At 45.4% G+C, this 13,577-nt stretch overlaps 1 protein-coding gene across 7 annotated transcripts in view; it reads right to left on the reverse strand.

Moving 5' to 3' along the window:
* Window positions 1-7,155: 7,155 nt before the first annotated feature.
* The window catches only part of LOC107325293 (collagen alpha-1(VII) chain-like), an 86,050-nt gene continuing 79,628 nt past the window's right edge, over window positions 7,156-13,577 (reverse strand). For 6 of the 7 annotated variants that reach the window (XM_032448635.1, XM_032448671.1, XM_032448711.1 and 3 more), the window contains 4 exons: window positions 12,301-12,465; window positions 9,813-9,884; window positions 9,158-9,328; window positions 7,156-7,488 (listed from right to left, as the gene is read on the reverse strand). In XM_032448635.1, the coding sequence (XP_032304526.1) occupies window positions 7,475-7,488; window positions 9,158-9,328; window positions 9,813-9,884; window positions 12,301-12,465 (422 nt within the window). In that variant the 3' untranslated portion in view covers window positions 7,156-7,474. The remainder of the gene's footprint in view (window positions 7,489-9,157; window positions 9,329-9,812; window positions 9,885-12,300; window positions 12,466-13,577) is intronic. The other variant, XM_032448655.1, reaches the window with a different exon arrangement.

Below are 13,577 nucleotides of genomic sequence, written 5' to 3' on the forward strand. Positions count from 1 at the left end.
TTGGCCCTGTTACCTGGTACTTTATTTATCAATGGGGGACTGGTCCAGCTCCTACGTATTGTGTCTGGAGTGAGTGGTGAGGACTTGGCTGGGATTAATATCCCCTTGTGCCTCCTTGGAGAGACACGTTTGGTATCTTCTTGATCCTTGAGGACCAAGATACCAGCTGTGGTCCTTGCAAAAAGCTTGGGAGACCCTTAGGTCCTGTTGGGCTCATACCACTGACAACTCCACATGCTTCAGAGTGGGTTAGGGATGATCCACCCACTTCCTACCCCTGATTTTTTGGGGCTGAGGTTGGAAAAAAGGGGTTGAACTTGCAAAGCCATGTGGGATGGGGGCTCTTGGTGACTGGTCGGCTGATGATTGCTTTATGAATGCTGTGTGGGCACCTCTGTCCCCCTACCTATCAGAAGGAGATGTCACCATCCCATGCCTCACTAGGGCAGAAGGAAACCACTGGAAGTCTTTTGAGGGGCATTTTGGATTCTTCAATCTGGAGATCAATGGGGGAACTCTTTCTTCTAGCATGAGGCATGGGTCTGGCATCACATGGACCCAAAACTGGAGAAGTACTGCTATCCCCAAAATCAAAGCCTGCTGCACTTCTCTGACACGAGGACCTCATGGCTCTGATCATCTCCAGGAGTTTCAGATCTTCAGGTCAGAATGAAAGCTATTCCATTGCCAGAACTTTGTTATGGGACAGGGAGTGGTATGATGCTAAATTAGATTACCTGACCCATCTTAAAGTCCACTTTCTTCCAGAGGTGGTGGGGCCTTAAACTCATTTCAGTGCATCACTAAAGTGAATTTAACTGTATGAAAGGTGCAGTTTGGGAGTGGATAAGGTCTGCTGAGCTGCTTTCACAATAGTGATCAGTGCTTTTCAATTGGTCTACCCCTTGTGATGGGGTGGATGTCCTTCCACTCCAATGTTTTCTTGGAGCTAAGTGTGTGATGAAGGGGACATTGTGAAAAGTCTTCCTCAGTACAAGGAGGTCTTGTGTACCCTGAAGAGGTGTTTGGCAGTACTTCACCTGAGCTCTTTGGTGACTTTAGCTTTGCATGGGAGGCCAACAAGCATGAGTCCATCATGGTTGAGCATATCCCTGTTTGGGGAAATGTGGTGGCAGCAGTTTCCAAAGGTAAAAACAAGGAAGGAGTTAATGATTAATAACCTGCTTTTCTGGGCCTGCAGGCTGGAGATGGATTGTCCCCATGACTATAAAGTTGTTGGGTGAAAAGCAATCAAAGACATGAAGACATACTACATTGGAAGGAAATGGGGTATACACATGGGTCTTGTTCAAAAGTCAATCAAGTCAATCCTGTAGTGTTAATAACCAATGTAATACTGTGTTATTGTGGCATTTTTTTTTGTTTTTTTTTTTTTTTTTTTTTTTTGGTTTTTTTTTTTTTTTTTTTTTTTTTTTTTTTTTTTTTTTTTTTTTTTTTTTTTCCCAAATGATGAAAACTACCTAAAAATGAAGCCAAAGCATGGTGATGAATGCACTTATCATCCAGCAGATTCTGGTGGAGCCATGTAGTGAAAGCCATCTCCATCTCCCATACCGCCAGCAGATGATGGGGCATATTTCTGCGGCTATTTACCCATGAAATGCTTCACTGTTGGGCAAGGAGGCAAATCTGCAAGCTAGACATGGAGACTTCAGGGTGATTTTATTAGAGGAAAATAGGAAAGAGAGGATAGTTCTTAAGGAAGAGAGATGAAAGAAGTCAAGCTGTCTGGTTCATCTCTATTGGGCTGTTTTAGCTGTCACCGTCTGGCTACTGTGGCTCACCGATCCTTGCATTACTCTTTGCTTTTTGCAGAACTCGGAGAGAAGATTTTCCTGTACAGTCTGAAAATATCCGAGCACAAAAATGAACCTCAGGAAAGGGCACCCTCAGGAGCTCGCAGCTGGCGGAGGGAAACGTCGCCCAAACTCCCCAAAGTTTCTCTAAAGAATTACCAAACTTTGAAAAATGAAGGCTTTGTCATGAGTGTCCTCGCAGGTCTCCCTTTTTGCGTCTGTATCTCCAGGAGCAGGACACTTTCCCACCTCTCCACAGCCTCTCTCACTCTTGCCAAGATCAATTTCCTTCTGTGAATCATCGTTTAAGTCTAAACGTGGGCAGCTGGAGAGGATCTTATTAAAATTTCATCACCACAAACGTTCCACTACTGGGAAAAATAAGACACAGCGTCTCATGGTCGTAGAACACCAGAAGCAAAACTCACATCCCGAATACCCATATAAAAGTTTTGGCTTGCTCAAACTTTACACCAGGGCTGCATAGAGGATGCTCTGTAGGTCCATAGGTGGGCAAAAAATGTATTTTCTGAGTTGCTTTGTCCCATGTTTAATAACCTCTGAGATTCAATTGGCGCTCTAAGGGCTGTGGATGTTGGACACTCAAGACTGCCTATTCTCCATCTCATTCTAACCAATGGCAAAGGACTCTTCTTCTCCCACAGAGCTCATTTTTGGTGGGATTCTTCACTCCATGACACAATTTTGGGAGTGGTTTTTGATCCTGCTGACAGCTTGGCAGCTCCAAAAGGGATGTAGAGGTCAGGTTAATGGTTTGGAAAGTCCCACCACTTTAAGGTAGGACCTTGGTAGTTGAGTCAAAGTTTTGTTGACTAAAACACTTCTTCAAGAGCTACCAAGCTTTACCACCAACAGCTTTTTGGGCATGAAATGGATCTTGGTTCTTGGTGATTTCCCTCTAAAAGAAGAAAAAGAATAATATAGCACCGGAAAAGAAATATTAATCTTAAATCTTCCACATAGCCTTCACCTGTGGTTTTTGTTTGCTATTTCTGTGTCACATTTCCTACCAAATGTTCTCCAAATAGGCATTTCATATAATAGGATCATAGAATCATTAAGGTTGGAAAAGACCACTAAGATCTTCCAGTTCAACCATCAACCCATCACCACCATGCCCACTAAACCATATCCTGTACACTGTGTGCATGGTGTGTGCCTGCAGCTATGTGGATATCACACCTCCAGTAGGAATAAACCTCTGAAATGAAGAAAAAATGCAAGAAATATTGTAGCTACATCCCTGTGTTTGAGTTATATTGCCTCTACAGCACTTCTTTGCTGCAGGTGTCATGGCCAAGGGCTGGACACTTAGTTTCATGGGCTACATGGAGGTACTTAGGGTGGTTTTAGGGGCATAGTGGAACATATGTGGGGGATATGGAAACCTGTTGGTGGGACTCAGAGTGTTGTGTAGGAAATGCCCAACACCAAATGGTTGAACCAAAACCTTAGGGACCAGAACGATTTTTCCTTGGTGGTTTCTGGGGTGAGACCGAGACAATTCTTGTCAATCACCAGTTCCTATACAAGGAGTGTTTCTCCTTGGTTTTACTCTTAACCTATGCAGTAATGATGCTGGAGGTGCATCCATCCCAGCTTTTGCTCTTGCTCACCCCAGCTCAGAGCTGCCTGCTCAACATTAAAGGATTTTCAGGAATTTTCAGTATTTTTCCTCCCTCTTCACAATGTCACAGTCATTGGGTTGTCATTCCACCCTTGCTACGGGCAGGGGATGGTGCTCACTGACAGCATTCTTACCTTCACCAGCAGTGCTGCCAAGTGGCTGCGTGATTGCTATTGCTTCAAAAAGCAATGGATGCCACTCAAAAGTCGCCTCCACCACACAGACCAGATGAGGAGGATGGATGTTTTTGCAAGATGCACCTTGCTGATTCTTGGGTCCAGCCCTGCATTAACTCTGTGTCCAATTGCATCTCCAGAACCTAAATTACTCTCGCTCTAAAAATACTGGGTAATTAATTTACCTCGCTGGATGTAATTCAGGCTGGTGACATAGTGGTGAACTTCTTTGTTGCTTTTGACTCTGGCAGGAGTGAAAATGGGTCTTCTGTCAGCTCCCTCCCAAGCAACCTGTCTGCTTCCATCTGCCAGCAAGGCCAGAGGATGCTGGATGATGCTCGGGGCTTGGCTGTCAGCATTCTGTCCCTTTCAGGGACTGTATCATTATTGAATTACTCAATTACTCCAGTTCAGCCTCTTCATTTCTCACTATCCATTTTCTTTTGTCAAGGTTGCTAAGGAACTACCTGCTGACTTTGGATGCCTCAATCAGGCAAGTTTCTTCCCCCTGCACCTCTTTGCAAGGCTTCACTGACCAGATGTGCCAGACAGAGATGAAATCCCAGTGCAAAGAGGCTGAGTGTGCTTGAGCTATCGGTACACGTATAGCCATATATCCCACGGACTCAGCTCTGCAGCTGCAAAAGGAACAGTGTGGCCACCCATGCTCTGAAATCACCCAGCACTTTGCAAACTCCATGAGGGTTATTGAAACTGGCTTGATATATATTAAAACCTGAATGTGCACCTCTCCTCCTATACTCGGGTCTCATAGCAATGCTCTTTGCTTTTTATGGCTGTTCTCCAGCGTGCGATGTTCAGGAATCTTCTGGCTTCTCCCCGTCTGGAGCAGCTCCAGCTCCCTGCACCTGGAAAGCCAAGGGCTTGCCAGCAAATCACTCGGCCCTAAAAGTCTCCCCGATCCCACAATCAAATCATTTCAAGAAACTCAATTAGAGTAACGTGACATTTCCAAGGAAACACCGAGGAGGCATTCCGGTAATATTTTGGCCCTGCCAAAGCAGTTCAGATGGCAAATCGATAATAAATGTTTAAGGTTAGATGTATTTAAAAAATAATAAATAAATAAAAATCAAGTTATCAATTTCCCATTATGCCTAAGCTCCCAGAGCACTGATGGGAAATTCAAGCTGTGTTTAATACACCCAGCAGAGGACCAAACAGCTCGATCTTATACACTTGCCTACAGTACTGGTTTCTACTCCCCAACTCTTCCAAGCTGCTTTGGAGACTGGATTAAATCCCCCATCTCCCTGGTGAGCTGCTGCTTTGGCCTGTATTGTCAGCATGGTTTAAGGGTCCTGAGCAAAATCAACCCCAAAAGGCTCTACCTGACTCCTTAACTGTGAAACCAGGTGGCTAAATCATATAATCATAAAATGATTTGGGTTAGATGGGACCTTTGAGATTGTCTAGTTCCAATCCCCTTACTATAGGCAAGGACACCTGACCAAGTTGCTCAAATCCCCATCCAGCCTGGCCAAGCCAACCACCAAACTTAGTTTTGAGATATGCTCACTCCTGGCCAAGCATGGAACCCAAAGCTGCCAAGAAATTCTGCATGTGAGGAGATGAAGCCCTATTTAAGTTGATGGCAATAGACTTAAAAGCAAAAATGTTGTCCCATTCCTTCAGTGTCCTGGGAATAATGAGGCAGAAAAAGAAATTCTGGGTATCTTTGTGTTCTCAGGTGGGTCCCAGATCTTATATCCATGGTCCCACATCCATGGTCCCAGGTTCATTGGCTCACACACAGCCGCCTCCTGACCATCACTGTGCTGCTGATTCACAGCCATAAAAATTATCTTCATGCAATTACCACTGCTTATCTCCTCCTCAGACTTGATGTCAGCATAACATGCCTGCCAAGTGCTTTGCTGGCCCACAGAAATACACCCTCCTCTTCTCCAATGCCCTGGTAAAATTGATAGGTGGACAAAGAAATGTGGGCCTGGGGCCTCTGGGGGAGCAGCCAAGGGATGGAGGAAATCTTCCTGCCTTGTTTTTGATCTGCCCATATAAATATTTTTTGTTCCAATCCAGATGTGGGCTGGTTTGCATCAGAAAGGATCATTCCATGTCCCTGTTCATTGCAGGGGAGTTGGACCAGATGGCCCTTAAGAGTCTGTTCCAACTCAAATGATTCTATGACTCAGGGTATGGGATGTTGCAGCCAGAGACATCCCAGCCCAAGTCAATGTGGATGAGCCACTATGGAGATGCCCTTCCTATGTCCCAGTCCCTTTTCTCCATCTCTTTTAAGGCTCTGAAATGTTCTCTTTGCAAAACTGTGGCATCTCAACAGATTGTTCCTATTGGCAAATTTCCACCTAAAGATAAATTTTCCTACCTGAGTATGGTGACTGCTCTTTTTCAATGCGATGCCTCCTGGGCTGCAGCACCTGCACAGCTGGGTACCCCACTTTATGCTGCAGCTTCACCTGGAAACACAGCGAAGCTTTAATTTGGATGAGGCTGCAGCCAATATTTTGCCTCAGCCAGGAACATTTTGTTTCTTCTCTGAGGGGTTTTATTTATTTATTTTTGCTGTGATGCAGTTGCCTGAATATTTTTTGTCTTGCCGAAGTACAGGAGAGACTGGAAACGTTGGTCTGAAAATGTCACATCTCTTGTTTCTTGCATTTACCAAATTCCATGTTTTTTGTTTGTTTTATTTTTTATTTTGGTTGCAGAAGGTATAAAGAACACAGATTTTTTCTGCTAAACTCTCCTTGCAACCAGGGACACTGTGAGCAAGGGAAATCTTGGTGTCCTACCTGTAGCGATGAGGCAACCCTGCTCAGCCAGGGAAATCTGAGCTCAACCTTTTAATAAACACCCCTGATAATTTCCTAATTATTTCCCCCTGTTCCTCTCCAGCATAAATCCTCATTTCACCATTACATTCCCACCAAGGCTGTTTGGAGGTAGATAAGCAATCTCCAGTGCAATCCTTGAAGACATGTTGCAATGAGAGGTGCTGTTTTCGGGCACTGCATTTCCTACCTCATCATGACAGTGCTTGTAAAAGACAGAATCTTTCACTTCTGTGGTTGTTTTGGCAAACTATGAGTATCTGAGGACACAGGAGAGACTTTCATGCTGTTGGGTCTCCTTTGGCCCTTCTAGGAGTCCATGCTGTCCCATGATGTGCACTTGGAGGAGATGTTATTGGACAGGACCCCTCTAATCTGGGCCCACAAGGCCAACAAAACCCAAAGGTTTACCTTCCCACTTGATTTCCACATCTCTCCTTGAAGACTTGGAGGTGGCATTTGTAAGGAGAAGTCCATTTGCTTTCTTATCATACAATCTGGGACAGAGAAATTGGACTTGCTAAAGACCATGGGGAGTTTGCCTGGTTATCTGCCACAGGATAGGGCTCAATCTGCCTATTCGATTGGACATGGAGCAATGGCAATTTCTACTTTTCCATCTTCTTTTCTTAATAGGGTCATCAGTCCCGAGTTGAATTACAAGCTAGAAACGATACTCAGCAGCATTAACATACTTTTATTTTACAAAAATAAACTCACGGGTAGGTGTCACCTGGATTTGCACAGTCATGCTGCGGGCAAAGGGTGCAGTTGTGAGCATCTGGGCTTTCCTGAGCACTCAGATGATTCCCTCTTCTCATACCAATTTGTTTCCTGATCATAATAACAAGTATTTCAACATCTTTTATTTTTGCCCAGCATCTGCTTCTTCTTCATGTTAAACTGTTTGTCTTGTTTGCTGAGTCTCCAAGATGTCCCAGAGAAACTTCTTGAAGCTTTGTTTATCTTCGATTTATGCACAGCCACTGCAGCTGATCACCTCCCTCTGACTGGTGTCGGAAAGCAGGGAAAGAGAAAACAAAGGGGATGTTGGAGGCTGGCTATAACATGGGCTTTGTCTTGAACCTCCCAGGTCTGGAAATGCTGAGGAGGTCTCTGACAGCATGGGGTGTCCATGCCTGGTCATATTGTGACATGCCAGACACTGATACAGCAAATATCCTGATCCGGGTCATCTTTGGGAACTCTTTAGGGTCAGTCAGGAGAAATCATAAAATCATTTGAGTTGTAAGGGAACCTTCAAGGTCATATAATCCAACCCCCCTTGCAATGAACAGGGACACCTACAGCTTGATCAGGTTGCTCAGAGCTCTGAGCCTGACTCTTCATGTCTCCAAGGATGGTGGATCTACCACATCTATGGCCAACCTGTCCCAGTTCTTCACTACCCTTATGGTGATCCATGGAGGACATAGACCTGTCCTGGATTTGTAGGACTATCACTCCACAGTGTCTGCTTCTCTCTATTAAGTGAGATATGGAGCTGAAGATATCTACAGCTACTTCAGGGAGCCTATGTGCTCATTTAATGCTCATGCCCCAAGCTTGCAGCATTGGGCATGAAGAGGCTCATTTCTTACTCAGGGATTTAAAGCATTGAGAGTGACTTCCCACCCAGGTATGGTGCACTGCAAAGAGGCACCATAGAGGCAGATCACTAAATGTGAGCACTAGCCAGGCTAAGTGGGCTCCAAGTAACAGTTGAACCTCATCAGAATTATTATTATCGTTACTATTTGTTTTGGAAAAATAATACATTTCTTCTGCTGCTCAGAAGGGTTTCTTCCATTTAGAGAAAAGGCTGAGAGAGGAGCACCTTTCTAGGGAAGCATTTCAGCTGCAGCTCATGTACTGCTTGGCAGCAGTGGCATTTGCATTACCATCAGGGCCAGCAGGAGCTATTTTCATACAGTCATAGAATAGCTTATGTTGGAGGGGACTTTGAAGTTGTCCTGTTCCAGCTCACCCGCCATGGGTAGGGTTGCCAGCCATCAGATCAGGCTGTCCAAGATTCCCTCCAACATGGCCTTGAATGCCCCCATGGCAAGCTTTCCCCAGTGCTTGTACAGACCCTTCAGATCACCCTCACATCCACCCTGTTTCATCAATGGATGTAGGCCAAGGGAGAAGATGTTCAGGAGCTCTCAGGATGGGCTGGAGGGGATCTGAGTGGGAAGTGAACTGGGAACAAGAGGAGAAGTAGACCTTGAAACTAGAGAAACAAGTGAAACTTGGAGGTATGGATGGGGAAGGTTATAGGATTGCTTGGGGGGGCAGGGTATGTCAAAAGCCACAACAGCTGGGCATCCCATCCTGGAGAAGTCTGTGGGCAAACTGGTCTCCTCAAGGCCTCTGCTGCCATTCAAAGTGGCAATTCTGCCTTGAAAACATCCCTTTTCACTATAGGTGAGAGGAAAACCTTCTCCTTCTCCCCTTTTTGTCTGACCTGTCCACCTTCCTCCCATGCTGCTCCAAATCATCCTTCTATCATCCTGGCTTATTAAATGAAGCAGGGTAGTAGAGTTGCCCTCATCCTGCCGTGGCTTGCAGCCTGGTCCTTGGTGGCACGCCATAAGGCAATGGAGATGGGCATATCCTGGATGTGTTTTCCTGCTTCCTCCTGGTTGGAGGATCAGAGGGTCAATGGGGATTTCTCACCTGCTGAGGTTTTACACCGCCATTCACACTTCCTCTTGGTTTCGAAGCGGTTGCTGTTCCCTTGGCACCCCCCAAAGATGAAGGGTCGACAGGCGTTTGCTGCTGGGTGGAAGTACCAACGCAGAGTATAGTGTCGACAGGAGCCCTCATCCATTGGCTGTAGGCAGGGGGCTGCAGGGAGAAACCCCACAATCACTCACACATGGGATTTAGGTGGGAAAAGATCACCGTGATTCCACCTTGGACAAACACATGGGGCTGGTGCAATGGCTCCCATTGTCCCATGGTCATCACAATGAGGCTGGAAGAGCAAAGGAGGCAACAAGGACTAAGGATGGATTCCCAGAGTGGGATGAGCACAGAGCTCCTCACTGTAGGGTTGGTTGCTTTTGGGGGCATTGCACAGGAGACTCTCACCATTCATTTTGTCTTGTATGGTTGGATAACACAGAATGGGCTGAAAACACTCCCTAGTTTGTACACCACCAGAACAAATGCAGCTACTTTAAAGCCAAGTGTGAAGCTGAGACTTGAACCTCTGCTTGCTGGCATGTATAGCTCTTTCAGCCCCACATCCCCTTGATCTCAGAGCCAAAAAGCACTTCTCACCCGGGAAGTGACTTCTCTAAATGTCACTTAATTCAGTTTATTTCACCTGGTAATTGATTGTGAGCTTCTCGGCGCTTGTACAGAGGAAGACCTGTTATCGGCTGCACACTGGGAGCTGCTGGGGAAGCAAATGGAAATCACACATAATAAGGGCATGCAAACAAATTAGCCATCATTTAAATATTGATCATTGGAACCTTACATGGCTTTCCACTGGCTAACAAGTTCCCTTAATAAATGTCATAGAGCTATTGGTGAGGCAGGGGGAGGAACTGGAGGCAATAAAATTCTTAATGGTGTTAAACAACTCAGTCAAAAAGGTTGGGTGTTAGTCAGAGAAAATGGAAGTATTTGTGGTTGCTTGCAAGAGATAAATGTCAGGCTGGAGTTTTGTAAATCTGAAAGCTTTGAAAAGCCAGGGGCGATTGTAATCTGGCAGTAATAACCCTCCGACTGCAGAATCCTGTTAACATTTCCAGCGCCTATCGGCACTCATCACTTAGTGGAGCGATTTATGGGCCCTCCTGCCTCAGACCTAAGCTTTAATGGGATTGTCGGCTGGCGACGGCGGCAGCTGTGATTCAATAACGTGTGGTACGCTCTGTCGATCTCAAACCGCCCCGATCCCAAATGCTGCCTTGATATAAAGTGAGTTTAAAGCCAGATGGATGATGTTTCCCAAGCGCAACACAGATATTAGGTGAGAGCTTGAGTGATGGGAAGGAGGAAGGTGGAAATGGCTGAGGCCAGCTCCAGGTTTAGCTGGATATGTGAGGATTATTTGTTCCTTAGTGGATTACGTGGGAAAAAAAAAAAGAGATAATCATCACTAGGTTTGACTTAAAACTCTTCCCAAAGCTCAGGAAAGTACCATCATACGTAATAAAGGTGAAGATATATAAAATGTAGGCCAACAACATGTGTAGGCTGCCACTTGTTTTGAGACTTGAAAGCATGTATTACTACATGAATTGGTTGGTCAACTCATTTGTCTTTTGGAATGCACCTTGCCCTGTGAATACCCATCTTTGTGAGCTGAAGCAGTGACTGTCCCCTTGCCCATACCAATGGGCAATGCTCCATCCATTGAACTCAACCTTCCTCCTCCTGTTGACAAAATCTGGGCAGTCATGGTGTAAACATCTGAATTTCTGGTTTTCTGAACTGGATGAAATGTGACTCAACTGAACTCTCCCTTCTCTTGAATTCTGCAGTTTCTTGTGGTATGCTTGGACTTTGAGTACTGAGTGAAGAAAACACTTCATAAGCAAGGCCGTAATCACCCAGCAGCATTTCTGCACAGTGCTTTCACTCTCTATCTCCCAAAAATGAAGACTAAAAGGCAAATGTTGCAGATGAAGTCAGAAGGACCACGGGTGAATGTGGAGTGGTCTGAAGATGTAATGGATACATGGGAAGGTGGTTCATATAGGTCACATTTGGTGAAGGTAATTTCCATCTTGCTGCTAAGATTCAGGGCAGAAATTCTCAGAAACTCCTGAATTCAATGATATCAAAGGCTTTGTTCACCTCCATCAAGTTGCAGGGCAGAGGGATGTCCTGAGATCCTTGAAAAACCACCCATGAATAATTAGCCCATGGGGATAGAAGGAGGTATGTGACTGGTATGCACTGAAGGGATCTTATTGGTCATCAGGTCTGCATGATATTGGGCAAAGATGTTCCTCACTGTAATGCTCATTACAGTGGTTCACAGAAAAAAAGGGTAGATGATCTGAAATAAAGCTGAAACTGCCCCATCCTGTCCTTTCCCTGGAGAGATGGTCATTCTCAGCCAAGCATTAATGGTATCCAACAGATCTGTCTCCTGAGCTTTTCTGCCAGTACACCATCCCAGTCAATCCCAGGATGGTGGATGGTCCTGGAGCAAACTGGGGATTCATCCTATCAGCTGTTCCTGCAGACCAGGCCATAACATCCCTCTAGCCCTGCACAGGCAAGACTGTACTGCATGCATCTTCAGAGCAGGACCTTGGCTATTCTGTCTCCCCCTCTCTCTTGGCCAAGACAAAGGGAAAGAAACAGAACCAGTTGTTTTCCCATTAGCTGCAGTTATGAGTTTTACCCATTAATGTGTTCATGAGGCCCTGGGCAGAAATAGTCTGTAATAGCTTGAGTGTTTGGTCTCAGAGATGTGATTTTTGGCTGGTAGAAAGCCTTACTAGAAGTTGCAGAGGACACGAGGGGGACAACATCAGCCTGAAAACACTGGCTGCCTTCTTCCAGCACTTAAAAATGTGTTCTTTGATAGGTGGTGATCACCAATGGGACCAAGTGTGTTTGGCTTTTCCCTCACCCACACACTGGAACATTGGATGACCTCACACCCGAGCCATAGAGAAGCATGGGGGATCTCATGTAGGAGCCTTTGCTGGGAATCCCACATCTGTGTCCTTTCTACCACAAGGGAAAGGAATTTAGCACTGGGTTCATACTGTGCTCTGGGAGAGGTGAAGGCATCACTTTGAACAATAGAAAAGACCAAAAGCAATCAGCCAAGCAGCTGTACTTACCCGTTGTAAGAGAAGGTGTCTCCAGGAAGGACTCTGATGTCATCCATGTGGTCATGCTCTGGGTTTTGTTGGGCATTTCTTCCCAGTTTTCACCATCCCTTCCAGGGTGTTTTTGAGGCTTAAAATAACCTTGGAGCTGCCTCTTGTGTTCAATTGCTTTCAGGCCTGTGGATTTAATTGCTGGGTCAGTGATGATGAAATCTGGAACCACAGTTTGACAGCTGAGGTATCTTGCTTAGAAAAAACCAATCGTAGTTCAACAAGATGGTACAAAAACTCACAGACCACAGATATGGCATCAAGTTAGGAAACCATTTCTCAAATCATTTACACTCTAGAGAAGGGCAAGAACTTGCAGACAGCTCATTCTGTCTCCTGTCTTCTCAAGGAAGGCTGGGATAGGTTAAACTTATTCAGAATAAAGGTTGGTTTTAAAGGAAGCTGTTCCCAAGGAGTGTGGTGGAACTCATTGGTACCTCCATGGCTGTGTTCACAGTGTCACTTGGGATGGAGTTTTGATCAAAGCTATAATTAAAGGTCTGTGGGACCTTAGCGTCTTCATGACACATTAAGCTGTGCCAGTCTTCCTGCTGGATGGGCAGCATGTTAGCAGGGCAGATATTTTATGGGTTTTGGCTTTATGTATGTACAAGGTTGGCAGTTACAGGACAGTAGATCTGATGGAGCCTGGCTGCGCAAAGCTGACCCAGAATCATGTTGTAAAGCAATCTGGACCAGCAAACTGAATCCATTCCATATCAACTCCATAGCGTGTCTACTGTGGTTTTGATCTTGCTTTGCAAACTGACTGCTATTTCTAAAATGATACCTTGAACACAAGTTGGAGACAGGACCAAGTGCTTCTTGCTGAGCATCTGGATAACACGCAGAGCCCATCTGAGTTATGAATGCAAAACATTTCAACACGGGCTTTTTTTGTAGGAGCACGAAGGCTTCTGTGTCCAAGAGCATTCAGCACGCAGGATTCATCTGCCCTGATTTATTATAGCAGCAAGTAGAGGCCAGTGTAAGGGCAGGATCCCAGGGATGGGGCCATGGAAAACACCAGGGAGAAATGATCTCTACCCTGATAGTTTTGCTTTCTAAATACAGAGCAGGAGAGGGGGAAGCAGAGTTTGGAAAGGACTATATTGTTCCTAATGTAATTGGGAATGTCCCATGCCAAGGGAGTCCCCAGCTGCTCCTTGTGTCTGTGATTACATTGGCTCAGTACAACTAGAGCAAGGCTGCTGCCAAGCATCTCAGCTGTTTGCTTC

Source organism: Coturnix japonica, chromosome 1 (assembly GCF_001577835.2).
Source record: "Coturnix japonica isolate 7356 chromosome 1, Coturnix japonica 2.1, whole genome shotgun sequence".
Classification (NCBI taxonomy): Eukaryota; Metazoa; Chordata; class Aves; order Galliformes; family Phasianidae; genus Coturnix; species Coturnix japonica.